This window comes from Annulohypoxylon truncatum (genome assembly GCF_022578515.1).
Source record: "Annulohypoxylon truncatum strain CBS 140777 unplaced genomic scaffold F4807scaffold_29, whole genome shotgun sequence".
NCBI lineage: Eukaryota > Fungi > Ascomycota > Sordariomycetes > Xylariales > Hypoxylaceae > Annulohypoxylon > Annulohypoxylon truncatum.
In genome coordinates, this window is record NW_025953815.1 from 249,734 (window position 1) to 265,284 (window position 15,551).

Below are 15,551 nucleotides of genomic sequence, written 5' to 3' on the forward strand. Positions count from 1 at the left end.
CACCAACAAAAGCCACCAAGCCATCGATGAAGAATAATATATATAGTTATCAAGCATAAGACAAAGAAACAAGACAAATAGGTGGATAAGAGGAAAATACTGGATCGTCGAGGATCATCAGATCCGGGGACGCCCCATCTCATCTGCTCATGAAACATCAATTCTCCTCATCCTTCCAAGCTCGACCCGCGGAACTCAGAACAAAAGAAAAGCAAAAAGAAAAGCTTGAAACAGTTGTACGGGTTATGCCCGGTTACCAGGGACCCACCAGCGTTACGGGTATTCCGGCCCTCCACGTAATGAACCGCCCCCACAACAGGAACATATGAAGGAACAGGAGCCTTGTCGATGGATTACGTACTCACGCATAAGTCACGGAAAGTGGAATAGGTCCTGAGTAATCCATTATAACAAGAACTGCGGATGCGGATCGGACGGCTGAAGCCGAGAAGAAAAAAAAAAAAAAAAGGGACACCCCGAATTAAGTAATTACTCTTGCCGCTTGCGAGCTCCCTCTGCCTCGTCCGCGTACCGTCCATATATTACGGGCAAAAACCCGGGGCCAAGCAGCGGCCAAGTCGAAGATTCGTACTTCGTATTCGCATGATTTTTTCGCATATACTAGGTATATATTGATTTGCCTACTTAAACTACCTACCTACGTACCTAACCTAGTACATAATAAATATAAGGCATGACACAGAGGTAAGGAGATGAGATGAAATAAAAAAGCCACGGCCTCTCCGAAGCAGCGGTCTCGTGTCACCCAACGAGGCAAGTAAGTACCCTTAGGTAGGCAACATGATTCTCAGGAGATAGGCAGTGCTTACACCTATCTACCTACTTAACTACCTACCTACGTAGCCCGGAGGTGAACTCTTCCTGTAACCGTAATCAATGATCGACGCGTTCATAGCACAGCAGCAGAAGGATTTCCCCCTACGTGCCCTTACATCTCCTTGGCCTCGGCTGCGGTTATATATGATTGGGCTTGGTCTACATAGTACATACGGCCGGTGGTGCCAAGCCGGTTTGGTTCTCCTCGCCGCCTTGCACGGTTTCCTTCCTGGCGCTGCTGCTGGGAAACGAAAAAAGGGGGATTGTTCATATGGATGAGGGCGTTCATGCAAGGGGAGCCGCAAATCTGTAGAAGCTTATCTCAGACATTTTAGACCATCTAGACATCTCTAGACTACATATCATATATGCCTAGGTAGGTGAAACATGCAGACATGCAGGCGAGGCTAGCACATGGTAACACGAGAAAAGGTATGCCTCGAAGATGAGGTAGAAGAAGCGAGGCGAAAAAGTGTATGTTAGCAGCAAAGCGTTTACACAAGAAAGCCTAGAATGAGGCAATCCTATCTTTTGTGTGTGCAACTCTTCGACCCGACTCTTCCTGCTTCCGCCGAAAGCTTGTGTCGTGGTTGATGGGGAGGGGATATAAAGCCGGGATATAAAAAAACAAGCGACGACCTGACTTGACCAAAGCCTTGCCGCCGTCATCTTCACTTTCATCTCCTTTCGTCTGCCCAGAATCGATAAAAATCCCGTAATAAAAAGCCCACCCCCATCACACCCGCCTCATTCCCTTCCCCTAAAGATCTAGCAAGCCAAGAAGAAAAAAAGGGCTTACTTGCTAGCGAAGCAGCGAGAAAAAATGATTTCATCGAGAATGGTATTTCCTTCACCCCTTCCCTTCTCCCATGTGATTGCGACTGCGACTTCGTTCGAAATAGAAGCAAGCGGAAGAAAAAAAGGAACTTCCAACAAAAAAGCAGAGTAAAGCATGCCCGTTCCCTAGACCGCATGTCTGCCAACTCCATTTGCCCAAACTCTCTGTGTGTTTCTCCCTCGGCCCTCCCAAGAACGAATCAAAACGAGGGGGAAAAAATGCCAGACGGTATCCATGAGCTATCACAATTCCAAAAATTTCGAAGGCATAAAACTCGAACACGCCCAAAAGAAGAAAAAAAAATTCGGGGATATAGAACCCAAGAGGCACACCCCTTAAATATGTCGCGTTTTCTTAAGCTTGGCTATCTTCCAGCTCAAATGGATAGATATATTGGCTCGATTTAGCGTGAAAGACCCTCGATCGGGCTGACCGGGAGACTCCGAGCAGCGCTGAGGTCGGTGCTAGCTGTGCGTCTCAGGGCTTGCGACATGGTCTCTATGTTAAGGTCCCCGTTGACCGAGAGGCTGTGTTCGGCAGAAGTCGGGCTGCCAAGCGGTCTTCTCACAGGTGACATGCTAAGTCCCTTGATAGACCCGGAGACGCTATTCGGCGGCGACGTCTCCGGTCCTTGCGAGGATACCGGTGATCTTATCGGGGACGGCGATCGGTTGACTCCTCTCGACCCGATAGAGGTTAACCCGGCCAGGTGCATCGAGTCCCGGCTGCTGTTCGGGGGCACCTGCTCGGCCTGGACGACATCCGCAAAGGATATAAAGCTCAGACGTCGAACATCGGCAGAGTCGAGCGAACCGTAATTTGAGGCTGATTCTTCTTTGTCGGAGAAAGCAGCAAGGTCCTCGGCCCATGAATTAGACGATGTTTCGAATGCAGAAGCACCGGTCACTGTCACGCTTGCAGGTTGGTGCGCATTATGAGTAACGATCTCGACGGAGTCAGGGTTAAGATGGTTATCCGTGATGGCTTCGGAGGATGCGTCGAGAACGGGAGGGATGTAGTTTTCGGTTTGTATGTGGGACGGGATTGCAGGTGAATTAGGTATGATGACAGCGCTCTCTTGAACGTCTCGCTCGAATATTTGAGAGCCAGCAGGGGAGCTCAATCGTGGAGATGACGAGTACAGGCCCCGGCTAGGCGAGGATGGCGTCATATTGGGACTACCGGCTTGAATTGGCGAGCCGGTCGTCGACCGTTTCGATGACATCTGAGGGACATCTCTTGTTATGGACGGAGGACTCGATACACCCGAGGCGGATCTGGACGGAGATTTGTTGACGGGTTTAGGGTCGGCCTTCTTCTTCCCAAATCCAAACAGACTGCGCTTCTTCGATTTTGCATCGATCTTGGTTGAATCGTTTTCCATCTCCTTTTCGTTAGGTTCTGTGATTGTTGATGTGGAGCTACCCGTCGTAGTATGACTTTTCTCACCCGTTCCGGGAGATGAATCCTTCTCCCTGCTAGCTTTTATAGAAGCTGCTGGTTGAAGAGTCATAATGGTGCTCAGGTGGACCGGGAGTCGAGGCTTAAGAATGGGGTGATTAACGGGCAACGGTTAATGAGTGATATTTATCTTCTGGAAAATGCCAGGGATTATTAGCACGGGACCAAAAATGACGAAATAAACACCAACGGGATCGCAGAAACCGGGCGGACTGGTTAGACTAGTTCCAAAATAGTGAACAATGTTGTCGTCGTTGTTAGTTGCATGGGTTGAAGACCAACATCAACATTGTAAACGTCTCGTCTAACAGAAGGGTATGTGGTAGCATCGAAAGCCTGAGGGTCTGGGCCTTTATGGCTTAAACGAGCCAAGAGACTCCAATCTCATATTCCTCACAAAATAATAAATTATCGGGGTATTTCAATATGGATAGGCACGGATAGTATGGATATGGATATAAATAAACTGGCACTTACCCTCCGTAGGCCCACGCTCGCGATCAAGGCGAGAAGTAGTGCTGTCGGATTGGTCAAATTGCCAAGTTCGACCAGACGATAGAGTCGAATCTCCCCTTCTCGCCGCCGTGGGAGGAGTAGTAGTAGGAGAATAATAGGTGAATGATGATAGGAGAATATCGTGCGTCTACCTATTGCCCTACTGCCCTATTGCCTTAACCGCTGTTTCTGCTGATGCTCGCTGCTACCGTTACTGCTACTGCGGCTGCGACTGCGACTGCGACTGCGGATGTTGGTTGCAGAAATGTAGGTGTAAGTGGATTTAGAAGTGGAAGTAGAAGGGCAAATGCGAGTGCAGCACGATGCAAGAGGATGCAAGTGTGCAATTCGGGGTAGGAGGCCTTGGAGATCCTGTTGGCGATCTTTTCATTCCAAGTATATCCGTAACTGGACCAGACCCAAAAGAGGAGGAACCAGATGATAGGTAGCGTCGATCAGCAGTCCTGCGGTAGGGGTTGATGACGCCGGGATGGATTATGGATCGTGGTTAACAAAGTGTCCTGCCCAGCCTGTGTCCTGGAGGCTAAAAGAAGTAAAGAGAAAGTCTGTGCCCTTTTGGAAAGTTGAAAATGACGACGATGGCCGGGAAAGACGTAAAGACCCCAAGAACAAGTTCGTATAAAGTGGCCTGGCCTGCCTGGATTAGGGACGTAGCTGGACTAGGATCGGGCGGAGTGGCCGGCCATTAATTGAGGCCGACAATAACAACCTTGAGGCGAAAAAAAGGAATGTTATGAAGGGGACTGGGAGGGAAGGAGAGAAAGATCAAATAAAGAATGACGGGGTGACGGGAAGCTAGAGTTCGGATATGTCTCAATTAATATCTGCGAATCTTTTACTTGTCAGAGATTCAACAATTCAAGGCGCTCAAAGGTTGGATAGGGTCGGATAGCAACGATCAAATTCCAATGTAGGAACAGCGCGGTGGTGCTAAGTGATTGCTTGCTTGCTTGAGCTTGCTTTTCGATCCTTTTCGGGTACCAAGCAAGCTTTGCTGGGTCACTTGGCACTTTTGGCCTGTGTGTCCGCGAGTCCGATATGTACGAAATGTGCGAAGTAACTGTAAGACACAGAGCTAAGGGGCAAGAGACTGGAGGGACAGATTTCCTGACTCTGATATTGGGAAGTTGGGGATAATGTAATGATAATGATATGATAATAATATCAGTGTTACGCTGTCACGTAAACACGAGCAGCACAAGGCATAAAGGCACTTGGAATAAGAAAAAAATAGGAGCAAAGAGATATCTGGGGGGACCATCACAAGGCTTGCATATCTCGCTCATAAATCTATTCTAAAAAAGGGGGGCAACGACCCGCGACGTCACTTATGGTGACAGGTCCCCAATGATCGTCGAGGAACGCGGATGGGAAAATGGGGCAAGATGATGCCTATCTCTTTTTTCCCTTTTTGCTTTTTTTCGATCTTTCTTAAGCCAAGCCCACCATGTGATCATGACCCTCTCAATAAGATCAATAATAATGTCAAATATCAGCTGTCGGTCATGGCTAAGGGAATGGTCGCCCGTAATCCCACTTGCGACGACGAAACTGCTTATGAGCCAGGGCGAGTGTCAAAGGGGACGATGACGACCGATCATTGGACCTGCATCATCCCGTTGCAGCACCGCATAAATTCAATGCAATCCCACATACTGAAAATAGATTAAGACGATGGAAAGTTGAGACGACTTAGCCCGAAAACAATACATAGTATTGATGCTGCTGACACAGCCCTGATCGCATCCAAGGGAAACCAGAATCATCAAGCCACTAAGCCACCGAAGAACTATTTCTTCACTAAGATACCGGTAGGTGGTAAATCTGATATCTCATATGCCGTGCTTGTGCCGTATCCACATCCAGCTCATCCAGATCGGGAAATATAGGTAGGTAAGAAATCGACAATGCACCATCGAAGTCTTGTGATGAGACATGAGGCAGACAAAACAAGTTCGTCTCATACCCCACGTCTGCGAGCCTTGCCAATACAGATTTGGGATGGAAAATGAAGCTATCAATAACCCGTGATGTAGGCTGAGCTGGCTGGATCGATCTCTGGCACATGAAACCTCGAATTCGTCGGAATCGACCCAAGGTACGTCACCTTCATGAGGGGTCGCATTCTTTCTCCTTCTCCATTGGACGAAAAAGGTTGGTTAAAATGAATTGGAGGGAGTCGAGCTCTTCCATGGCTTGTCAGGGGTAGGGCCGATACCTTGGTACTTCCACGCAGCACGGGACCATCTGCATTTTTGAGCTGAAGACCTTTTGACTTTTTCTGCATTGAACACGGTGGATAGCTTACGTTATGTAAGCTGGAGCCCACAACTTTTTAGCATTGAGCTTGTTGGGGCTTGGACCTTAGCATCCATTGAACGTTACATAATCAATGCACAGATAGGTAATCATTACCTACCAATCACGCGACTGCGCACCCGCTACGGGCCGTAAAAGATTCCGACAAAAATTATAGCACGGCATCACCTAATCCGAATTCGATCCGAGAAAATAATTCGACGGCACATCGAGTCCCCAGGTCGGATCGGAGGGAAGACGAAGACAACCGCTTAATACGACTCAATCAGGTCTGCCAAGTCAGTCTTCCTCCATACATCAATATTCGAATCTTCGCAACCGCCACACCTCCGCCAAAAGCAAGCCAAAAAAGCAAGCCAAGATGGAGACGCGATCCCTCACCCAGCTGCAGCCGCTCCTCCGCAGCGTCGCCAAATCCTCTGCCTCAACAACTCTCGCCACGCGAGCGGCGACGATAGCAGCACCAGCAAGATTCCTAACCCACCACCACCAACAACACCGGCAGCAATCAACAACAGCCCGCACGAAGCGCGCGCTGCGAATCGCCCCGCACCCCTCCTTCCTGAACTCCTCGCAGGGCACCCACGTAATCTACAACCCGCCGGCATCCAAGCCGTCCGTCTACCACACGCCCTTCAAATTCCTGCCACGCAGCGACCCGCGCCGCCGGGCAAACCTAACCCAGCTCCTGCGCACATCCTCAGACCTCGCTAACTCCTCCTCCTCCTCCTCACCGGCAAACGACGCGGACCTACCGCCCGCGCTCCCCGAGCCGGAGCGCAAGTACAACGTGACGAAGGAGCAGGTGGCCGAGATGCGGATGCTGCGGGCGCGGGACCCGGAGCGCTGGAGCGTGCTGAAGCTGGCCGAGCGCTACGACTGCCAGCCCTTGTTCGTCATGATGTGCTGCCGCGCCAGCGCCGAGCACCACGACCGCGAGCGCCAGCGCCTCGAGGCCGTCAAGGCCCGCTGGGGCCCCATGAAGACCGCCGCGCGCGAGGAGCGCAAGAAGAGGAAGGCGCTCTTGCTTAAGGACGCTTTATGATTGGGGGTTTCGCGTAAGTCCGATATCAATGGCCGGATCTGGACCTAAGCCTCTGTCTAAGTAGCGGAAGTAGGGGTCGTGGTTTTGGTCGTGGTAAGGGTAGGCGTTGGTTGGTCTCGTCTATGCGCTCGTTCGTCTATCTATCTGGTTGGGTGCCTGGGTACTTCAATCTATCGGCATCTAGTATTCGGCCGGTACCTAAAGCCTAGAAAGGAGGAAAAGTGGATAGGGCGCCCGACATGAGCTCATATTAGTCGACGAATCTCCTCTACGGTGCTAAGGGAGGGATATGGTTCGTATATTATAAGACTTGATCTCGAGAGGCAGTGGACCGAGCTTCAGGATCAAAATAGATCAAACGAGACGTAACCACCACAACCAATAGCCCTAGGGAAAGGGATGCAAATTATATATGTATACAAGACTAAATAAACATCAAGATACAAAGTGTACATCACCGATGAACACGGCGTCTTCAACATCAAATCAAAACCAACGCATCTCACAATGCTTAGTCAAAGGCGCTTTAAAAGTGGTGAGCACGTTATTCCGGGATTCCGGGAGTCACCTTTCCCTCCCCCCTTTCTAGTAAGAGTATTTTATTTTCATAGAATCTCTACTATATCAAAACACACCTACACATACATTAGGTAGGTCAGCGTTGGTTAGTATCATTTGTTATATCCTGATCATATGTCATTTCTATTAGTTGCCTATGTGAACCCCCCACCCCCCCCAAGTGATTTGTATATGCAAGGTCTCAGGTGAAGCTTAAGCTTAGGCTCCCACCCTATACTTACATATCCTATATTTTATTCATTCGCGCCCGAATGCCCCGGGATGCAGTTCAGTTCGGTAGACTCTATATGCGTCAAGTGTGTCATAACCCAGCCCTACCACCCGCCTTAACCAGACCTTTTTTTCCAGACGGTACGGCCCCTAATAGGAGTGGGTAGCCTCATAGCCTCGTAGCTTTTCATCGTTCGTTACTCCTTATCGCACATCCTTTTCAGCCGCCTTCCCCTTTTCCTTTTCATTTCCGTCGCCCTCGGCCCTGGCCTTAGCCTTAGCCGCGGCCTCCCAGTCCTTCTTCCCCGGAATGACCCTCCAGCACCAACCACACCAACTCCTACTCCTACCGCTCACTTCCCTCCCTAGGATCTCACCCTTATTCTTCTCGTCCTCCCATTCGGGGACGCATGCGCCCACCCTAACCATGCGCATAAGCTTAGTCTTCACCACGCCTCCGATACCCTCGATCTCGTGGCGCGCGTATCCGGGCCTGAGCTGCGGGCTCGGGGTCCTTCGCTCGCCGGGCGGAGATCCGGTGACGGAGGAAGCGGGGGACGGCGTGGCCCACGGGGACAAGCTCCCGCCGCCGCTACCACCATTGCTAATCTCGTCCTGCTCTCGGGCGTCCGCAGCGTCGCAGTCGGTCTCCTGCTCGCGCTCTTTGGAGCCGCAACACGCGGCCTCGCGCCCGCAGATCACCCCCCGGTCACCTTCCCCGATACCGGTGCCGAGTCCCCCGAGCACCTCGCCGTATTGGTTGCGCCACTTCCAGATGCTGTCTTCGGTTAGCTCCGACGCCGAAAGGGGTAATCATGTGATGTGACATGACGGAGAGGGAGGGGAAAGAACGTACGACTTGTACCCGTGGTCGTCTCCGCGGATGCTCCTCCCGCAGGGTTGGCAAAGCCAGACCCCTTCCGAGGCGCAGGTGCATATCGCTAGTCGCATTTCGTCCGCGTCCACGGTGGTGTCGGCCCGTAATGGCGGTTTCACGAGGCTCCCAAGCGGGGCTTTGCTACACGGGAGGCAGAGTCGGCGATGTCTGTCCCGGAGCACGGCAGGGGCAGGCGGTTTGATCGCGCAGTTCTACCGGACATACTATCAGTGACGTATTCCAACCGTACCAGGTAGGTATGTTAAGCATTGACCATGTGACCAGAATACTTACCCGACAGACGACAGTCCCGCACCTCCTACATTCGGCCACCATGTCCCTCGCGCAGCTCCCACTCTTGCCGCTGTAGTCACCGGTACGACCGTCTTCCATATAATACCAGTTTCCTGCTCGGGCACGATAGCGGAAGGTATCTTCGGGGTCGATGGGCACGTCTTCGTTGACGCAATGGAGTGTATGCGCAAGCACTACGCTGCGGTACTGCAGGAGGGCCTGGCGTACCTGACGGCAGGTGCGGGACAAGTTGTCGAGAGTGTTTAGATCGATGGACGACGCGATCGCCATAACGATACTGGTGGATGTCGAGTCAGCCATGTCTCCCCTCCGGCCTCAGACTCGAAGTACTGATAGCCGAAAGGGGAGGATCTGCAAGTAGAAAATGCCATAAGTGAGGTTGCGTCTGCCTACGGATAACATCCGAGAGCCTCCGCCATCCCATTATGCTCGTTGAGGTTCTCGGGTTCGCGGTCTATTATGTTCGGTTGGCTCTGTCCTCCGTCATTGTTTGCTGGAGCTGTCCCTTCAGCTCCCGACGATAGCTGCTGCTGCGGTCTCTCGCCATTCCACTGAGGTTTTAGGCCGTAATGATGCGCCTGGGGTGGCTCGGCCTCTTCGTCGAGGTCTACGAATAGTGCCATGTTTGATAAGGATGAGGGAAGGTCGAGATTACGGGTTGGTGAGATAGAGAGATAAGCGTAAGAAAAGGAGAAGAGTTGGAACACGAAGACGCCGGATTACGAGAAGATAATTAAAGGGGAATTAGAGGATAATATGAAGATGTCGGCAAAAAGGGCATTGAATAGGAAATTTGTAATTTGGAGACTCAAAACGCCCTGAATTGTCCAAAACGAATAACTCCCGAGCCGGTAAACCCCAACCGTTGCGGTTTATGGATTTATGTTTGGACGATGGGACATGGGATTGACACCAATTGACGCCATTTGACACCGCATCATCCAAATATTCCAAAATTCTACGACACGCCAAGCAATAAACCATATTCCATGTAACTATCAAATGTACTGTACCGTCACGGTACCTTGCCTATCATGTCAGTGACTCGATAATTATTACGTGGATGAGCCTGTGTGAACGTACCTGCTTCGTATCGTCATTATCAGATCCATACCTACATGTACCCGGACTCTTTTAATAGAGTTGCCGGCTTGCCTGTAGCGGGTAAGTGGGGCGAGCTAGTTCGCTACGGCCAGGCGTGAGAAGCAGCCCTGGAGGAGAAGCTGCGTGAGGATCAGCGCTACGAGGCGCTAGTATCGCTATGATTTCTCTGTTACCTAACAGAATGGATCCGTCAAATGTACCTATAGGTAAATGATAATATGTATTCTTCAAAATGGTGTTTCCTTTTACTTGTAAATGGCCTGACTTCACGGAACATTGACTTTAACAGAACCGATTTATAAGAAAATGGTATAGCGGGAGACAATCCTTCAACCCCAGTTCACCCCAATTCCAAGAAATCTCACGACGTTCACAGCACTACATGTGTAACCCGACAATTGGACTCTCCTCAAACAGCCCTAAACTGACGAAGTACACGATACCATCCTATACTCCGTAAAATATGCATTCACCTTGACGCCATTCTAGTCATCAGGGGCAACGCTGCAGTCCGCCCCCCAATCTAGGCTAGGGGCCTTCTCCCTCGCTAGAAACCCGAAAAGGGCACGCCTTAGTTCTATGTAGCTAAGCTGTAGCTAAGCTTAAGGGTCCCAACACTATGCTCACTTGACCTGCAGCTTGAGCTGTCGTGAGACCACGACGGCATGGCAGGTCTCAGTTCGCAGCTCACAGCTTCACACCGTCGAATGGAATTTAATATATGTTGCAGACCGCCGGCCGGCACAACAAAAAGTATCCGGACGAATAGCTATATGTTGTCTTAAACTGCCGGATCGACTAAGACATGATGATCGATCGCCTTTTATGGGGACCCTTTAAATGCCTCCCCTAGCAACTTTTCCTCTTCCTCTTGTCTCCGTCTCGATTCGTGTCACGTATTCAGGGTAGATAGATAATAGATGTAACTTTCCATGTGATCTCGGGAAGGCATTATAAATAGTATGTACCATAGCGTTACTTGATGTATAAAATTCGTATGCATATCTTCAATGCCAACGCAGGAAACCCCGGATCAGTTACTGATTTCAGCTCGCGAGGAATAAAATTAGTCATAGCCGTCAAACCCCAGTTCCACATCATCCGCGTGGCAAGGACTTGAAGACTGTTTCTAGAAATCCAAATTAGGTAATCTCAACATACTATTCCTATACCGTAGCCCCCTTTTCCTTAGATGCTATGAGGCATACTATCTACTTTATATACCGCAGTCTAAAACCCCCCACGTAAAAAAATCACCAGGCGAACACCATGAGCGCAGGGTTCAACGCAACCGGTAGTAAGAAGTGGCACCCCACGATCCAGGCGAGCGGCCATATGGACGCTAAGTGCCTGATTCTCCACTCGATGGGGAACGCGAAAGCGCCGCATACGATCAGAGCCGTCATCGCAACGCACCAGAGAAAGGTGCCCTTGAATCGGCGGAGCAGGCGCGGCACCTCCTCGAGGAAGTTAACCTCCTCGTACTCCTTAGACGTCGCACCCCAGGTCATGTCGATGCTGAAGAAGTGACTAAGGAGGGCCTGCGATACATGCAGAGACAGGCCGCCTAGGAAGATAGTCATCAACGGGACCCATTTGATATTGCTCCAGACTAGCGGTGAGTGAACGAATGGTTAGTCCCTTTTCTTACCGCGATGATTTTAGGTATAGCATGGAAGTTGGAAGAGACTTACAAGCTGCGATGAGCCCTTGCTGGTTAAGCCGATACCGCAGGATAGCTAGGGCGAAGTTGCCAAACCCCGTGAAGACGACGATGACCGAGACGTAGATGGCAAACGAATCTATGTAGAACTTGTCATATAGTCCAAAAAACCAGCCGGATAAAAAGTAGTTCATGAGGGTCAAGATCCAGCAAGCGCCGATGGCGTAGTACGTGCCGATATAGGTGCAGATGGTGAGCTTCTTGGGTAGGTGGATATTCGAGGACAAGAATGTTCTAAAGAGAGGCGTGATGGGACCGCGGGTGAGCCAGTACCTGAGGGGATGAAACATCAACTCGTTGCAACCGTATGCGTATTTTTCCCATCGCGCTAACTCGTCGTACACCGTTAGAGAGACGCCCTCCTGGAAGCCTTCCCCGGTATAAGACGCGAATCTGAGGTCATAGCCAGCACACTGGAGTCGAAGAGCCATATCGAAATCCTCCGACACATGCGATTCAGACCAGAATTTCTCATAGCCGTCCTCGTCCTGATATGAAGCGGCATCTTGAATAGCAGACCATCGTAGTATGGCGTTGTGGCCAACAAAAGGACATGCATCGCCATTCGCTACCACAAAGGTGATGGCCGAGTAAATGAGGTTAGTAAACCAAGTAACACTAAGAATAAGTTAGCATTTATATGAATCATTCGTTTTGGAAGGTTATCATAAAACTCACCCTCCCTCGAAGAAAGACGTCGTTACCCGCATGACGCCGGAGCTGAATTGCAAGATGGCCACCTGCGGAGACTGTTCCATTTCACTGACGGCATCTAGCAGGCAATCTTGTGGTACCCGAGTATCTGAGTCGATGATGAGGATATAATCACCGATACGGATGTTGCCCTCGGCCCAGGTGCGACCTTCGTCCTCTTGTAGGACTTCGGCAAGGCACTGCTCGTACGCAACCTGCTCCTCTGCTTGAGACCAATGCGGAGTTCTAGGAACTTGAACCAGCTTATCCTCGACACGGTTGCTCACCATCATGGCATAATTCATATTAGATGCCTTCTTGAACTTTCCACGCCGGAGAAAGGGTCGGCTGTCATCTTCTGGCTTTGGATTATGCTTCGGCCGAGAAACCCAACCTATGTTGTGCTCGTCGTAGAATTCGCGTCGGGTCTGGGCTTCATCCTCCGGGATCAGCTGCATTCCATCATCATTCACAAAAATGTTAGCTGAACCGCCTTGCATCTCATACGTCGATATGCACTGCTTGAGCGACTGGATGGTTGGTATGATGACACCCCTTAAGCCCTCCTTGTAAACAGGCATCTGTATGGTGACATGAGGTAAAGATTGGATCTCTCGGTTGAGTCGTCTTGGGGGTTTTCCAGAATAGAATCTCGAGTTTTTGTCGACGGCAGATATAGGACCGAATGTTTGGAAAAGATTGGTAATCAGGGATTGGAAGAAGAACATGGCCACCCACATCTCGACCGGGATAACAGCGATGAGTGCTAATCGAACATACGAACCATCCGTTTCGACTTCGTAAGCTAGAGACCTAAGGCCGAGACCCATACAGCAAATGCAAAGGGCCAACGTTACGCCTACGATGCATGGACTGCTGAGTTTGGTCTTCCTTTGTTCTGGTTCGGGTGCAGCTGCCTCCAAATCCATTCCTGTAACTTCGACGTCGACGCCTTGATTCTTTTCAACTTTCTCATCCCTCTCCTCTTCTTGCTCATCCTCTTCTTCCCCGTGGCCCCAGATCATTTTCATCAGCTGTGCCTCTAGGGCATCGGCCCTTGCAAGAACTTTCTTTGGCTCATCGTCCCAGACAACTAAGATCTGGATGTCCTGGATGAATGCAGCAAAGTGATGTTTCTGGCATCCAGGAAGCTCGCGCATACTGGGTAATACTTGCAAGCGAAGGCCATCAGAAAGTGGAATATAATCGTACGTCTTCCTTTTCGAGGCCAGAATAACGTTAATAACTCTGGTGTTAATGGTCATCGCGCACTACAAAATATGTCAACACAATATCTCTTCGAAATAGAAGAGGCGTATACGGACCCGGACGTTCAGTTCCATCGACATATCATACAGACCGTATGGTATATCGCGAAGTTGTGGCGGGCAACACGTGTAGTTATTTTTGCCCTTTTTAAGCACAACACCCTCGCCGGGAAGCATGCCAGTTGCATATTGTCTTTCTAGTTGCTGTTGATATAACCAACTGCACACAACGTCTGCTTTGACATGGAGCATGCTTTCTTTATCATTCCTAAAATCTCCTGTAGGAAATATGGAATGCGTGGAGACAGATTCTGATCGTGATAAATACGGTCGTCTCGGTATTGTCACGTCTGCGTCAAGAACAGCGCCTGGGATCGAAGAGGGAACATTAGATTTTGGACTGTTCGGGCCAGTCTCGTTGAGTTCTGTTGCTGGTTTATTTTCCTGATTTTCCTCTGCCTTGGCACGGCCGGGAGCGAAGTACGACTTAAGGAAACCCATTTTCAAAGATCATGAAGGGAGTAAGAAACGATTACCACGCCTGCTTGCGGCGGATTCCGCGGAAACGAAGAAGAAAAACGAGTGAAATATTCCTCTTGAAAACTGTATAGGATGGGATCTCGCCGACTTGGAAGGAACAACAAATCTAACGAGAGAAGTGGCACGAGAAAGGTCTATAGCCTTTTGTTTTACGACGCCATGGTCTTTTTTCTAGGGGAATTTCACCTACAGCCGCAAAATCGATAAAACCTTATGGCGTAACAAAATGGTAAGCTGAGAAGGGCCTCTGAGCGACTAGAAGTAGCGTTCAATAATACCCGTGAGCACGTCGAAGAATCGAGGAGCATACCCGAAGCCACGAAATGCATAATACGATAAGACGGAGAAGCTTTCGACTACGGAACTAAAGCCATATTCTATGCTGCGACGGTTTAGCAACCCCCACTTGGCCAGCTGGAAAAGATAATGTGTAACACCGTATTCATGTTGATACGGGTTTTCGTGCGTTGTTATGCTAGATGGTAAGCGTCGGTGGGTAGCAATAGGAACGGAGATGGCTGCAGACTGTGATAGTGGCAAGGGATGGCAGAGGCTAGTCTCTGGCGGCTCGTGGCTCTCGGCCAGCCTACCAACACACTCAATGCCATTGGAGAAAGAGCGCGCAATAAACTGCGAATACAACTTGCATGATATCGAACAGGGGTAATAGCTGCGTCAGCAATTCAGGAGCTCTACTACATTGAATGCGGAAGGCCAACTAATTATGACTTCAGCCACAAGCGCAACTCTAAGGGGACAAACAACATTGAAGTTTGCTCTTGGCTCCTCTGGTAAGTGGTCAGCTTGAGAACTATTGATACAGGGCTGGAGATCCTAGCTCCGTAATGTCGGATCTATTTCACGCCGCGAACCTCGAACGATAAATCAGAATGCCCTAGGCTTCGGGCACATAGCCGCATGAAGACCAACCATTGCTTCACGCATCGGATGGGATTTAGTGAGCGATGTGGAAATTGATTCCCTCCGCCGAAGCGCTGAATATTGACCAATTTCAGGGTGGCCGGTAATGTGACGCTGACCACCCAACAGGATTCATTAAACGATCTATCATTTTTTAGAAGAATGTGAGAAACTTTTTGGATAATCGTGGTTCGCTAAAACAGCCGCTTCTTTGTGGATGGTAAGATGGAAGTGAAAGTATGAGTGAGAGAGGGTTGCAATCCTCAAACTCGGGGTAATATCAAATACTAAACTGTGATACGAAA

At 49.9% G+C, this 15,551-nt stretch overlaps 5 protein-coding genes across 5 annotated transcripts; 1 reads left to right on the plus strand and 4 right to left on the minus strand.

Moving 5' to 3' along the window:
- Positions 1-1,230: 1,230 nt before the first annotated feature.
- Positions 1,231-1,952, minus strand: F4807DRAFT_190225 (uncharacterized protein). The gene is made up of 2 exons (XM_047993682.1): positions 1,615-1,952; positions 1,231-1,565 (listed from the first exon to the last, which is right to left on the minus strand). Exons 1-2 carry the CDS (start codon positions 1,824-1,826, stop codon positions 1,346-1,348), a joined length of 432 nt encoding a protein of 143 aa, XP_047851709.1. The 5' UTR covers positions 1,827-1,952; the 3' UTR covers positions 1,231-1,345.
- F4807DRAFT_190214 (uncharacterized protein) lies at positions 1,953-3,507 on the minus strand. Its single transcript, XM_047993681.1, has one exon. The coding sequence runs from the start codon at positions 3,186-3,188 to the stop codon at positions 2,079-2,081; it is 1,110 nt and encodes a 369-aa protein (XP_047851710.1). The 5' UTR covers positions 3,189-3,507; the 3' UTR covers positions 1,953-2,078.
- A 2,628-nt stretch (positions 3,508-6,135) lies between these two features.
- F4807DRAFT_190210 (mitochondrial ribosomal protein subunit L20-domain-containing protein) lies at positions 6,136-7,188 on the plus strand. Its single transcript, XM_047993680.1, has one exon. The coding sequence runs from the start codon at positions 6,333-6,335 to the stop codon at positions 7,014-7,016; it is 684 nt and encodes a 227-aa protein (XP_047851711.1). The 5' UTR covers positions 6,136-6,332; the 3' UTR covers positions 7,017-7,188.
- Positions 7,189-7,681: 493 nt separating this feature from the next.
- F4807DRAFT_436014 (uncharacterized protein) lies at positions 7,682-10,042 on the minus strand. The gene is made up of 4 exons (XM_047998930.1): positions 9,391-10,042; positions 8,977-9,274; positions 8,662-8,894; positions 7,682-8,583 (listed from the first exon to the last, which is right to left on the minus strand). Exons 1-4 carry the CDS (start codon positions 9,618-9,620, stop codon positions 8,010-8,012), a joined length of 1,335 nt encoding a protein of 444 aa, XP_047851712.1. The 5' UTR covers positions 9,621-10,042; the 3' UTR covers positions 7,682-8,009.
- A 1,312-nt stretch (positions 10,043-11,354) lies between these two features.
- F4807DRAFT_453009 (glycosyl transferase family group 2-domain-containing protein) lies at positions 11,355-14,286 on the minus strand (the record flags this gene model as incomplete). Its single annotated transcript, XM_048000403.1, has 4 exons — positions 11,355-11,713; positions 11,796-12,442; positions 12,503-13,788; positions 13,843-14,286. 4 exons carry the CDS (start codon positions 14,284-14,286, stop codon positions 11,355-11,357), a joined length of 2,736 nt encoding a protein of 911 aa, XP_047851713.1.
- Between the last annotated feature and the right edge of the window lie 1,265 nt (positions 14,287-15,551).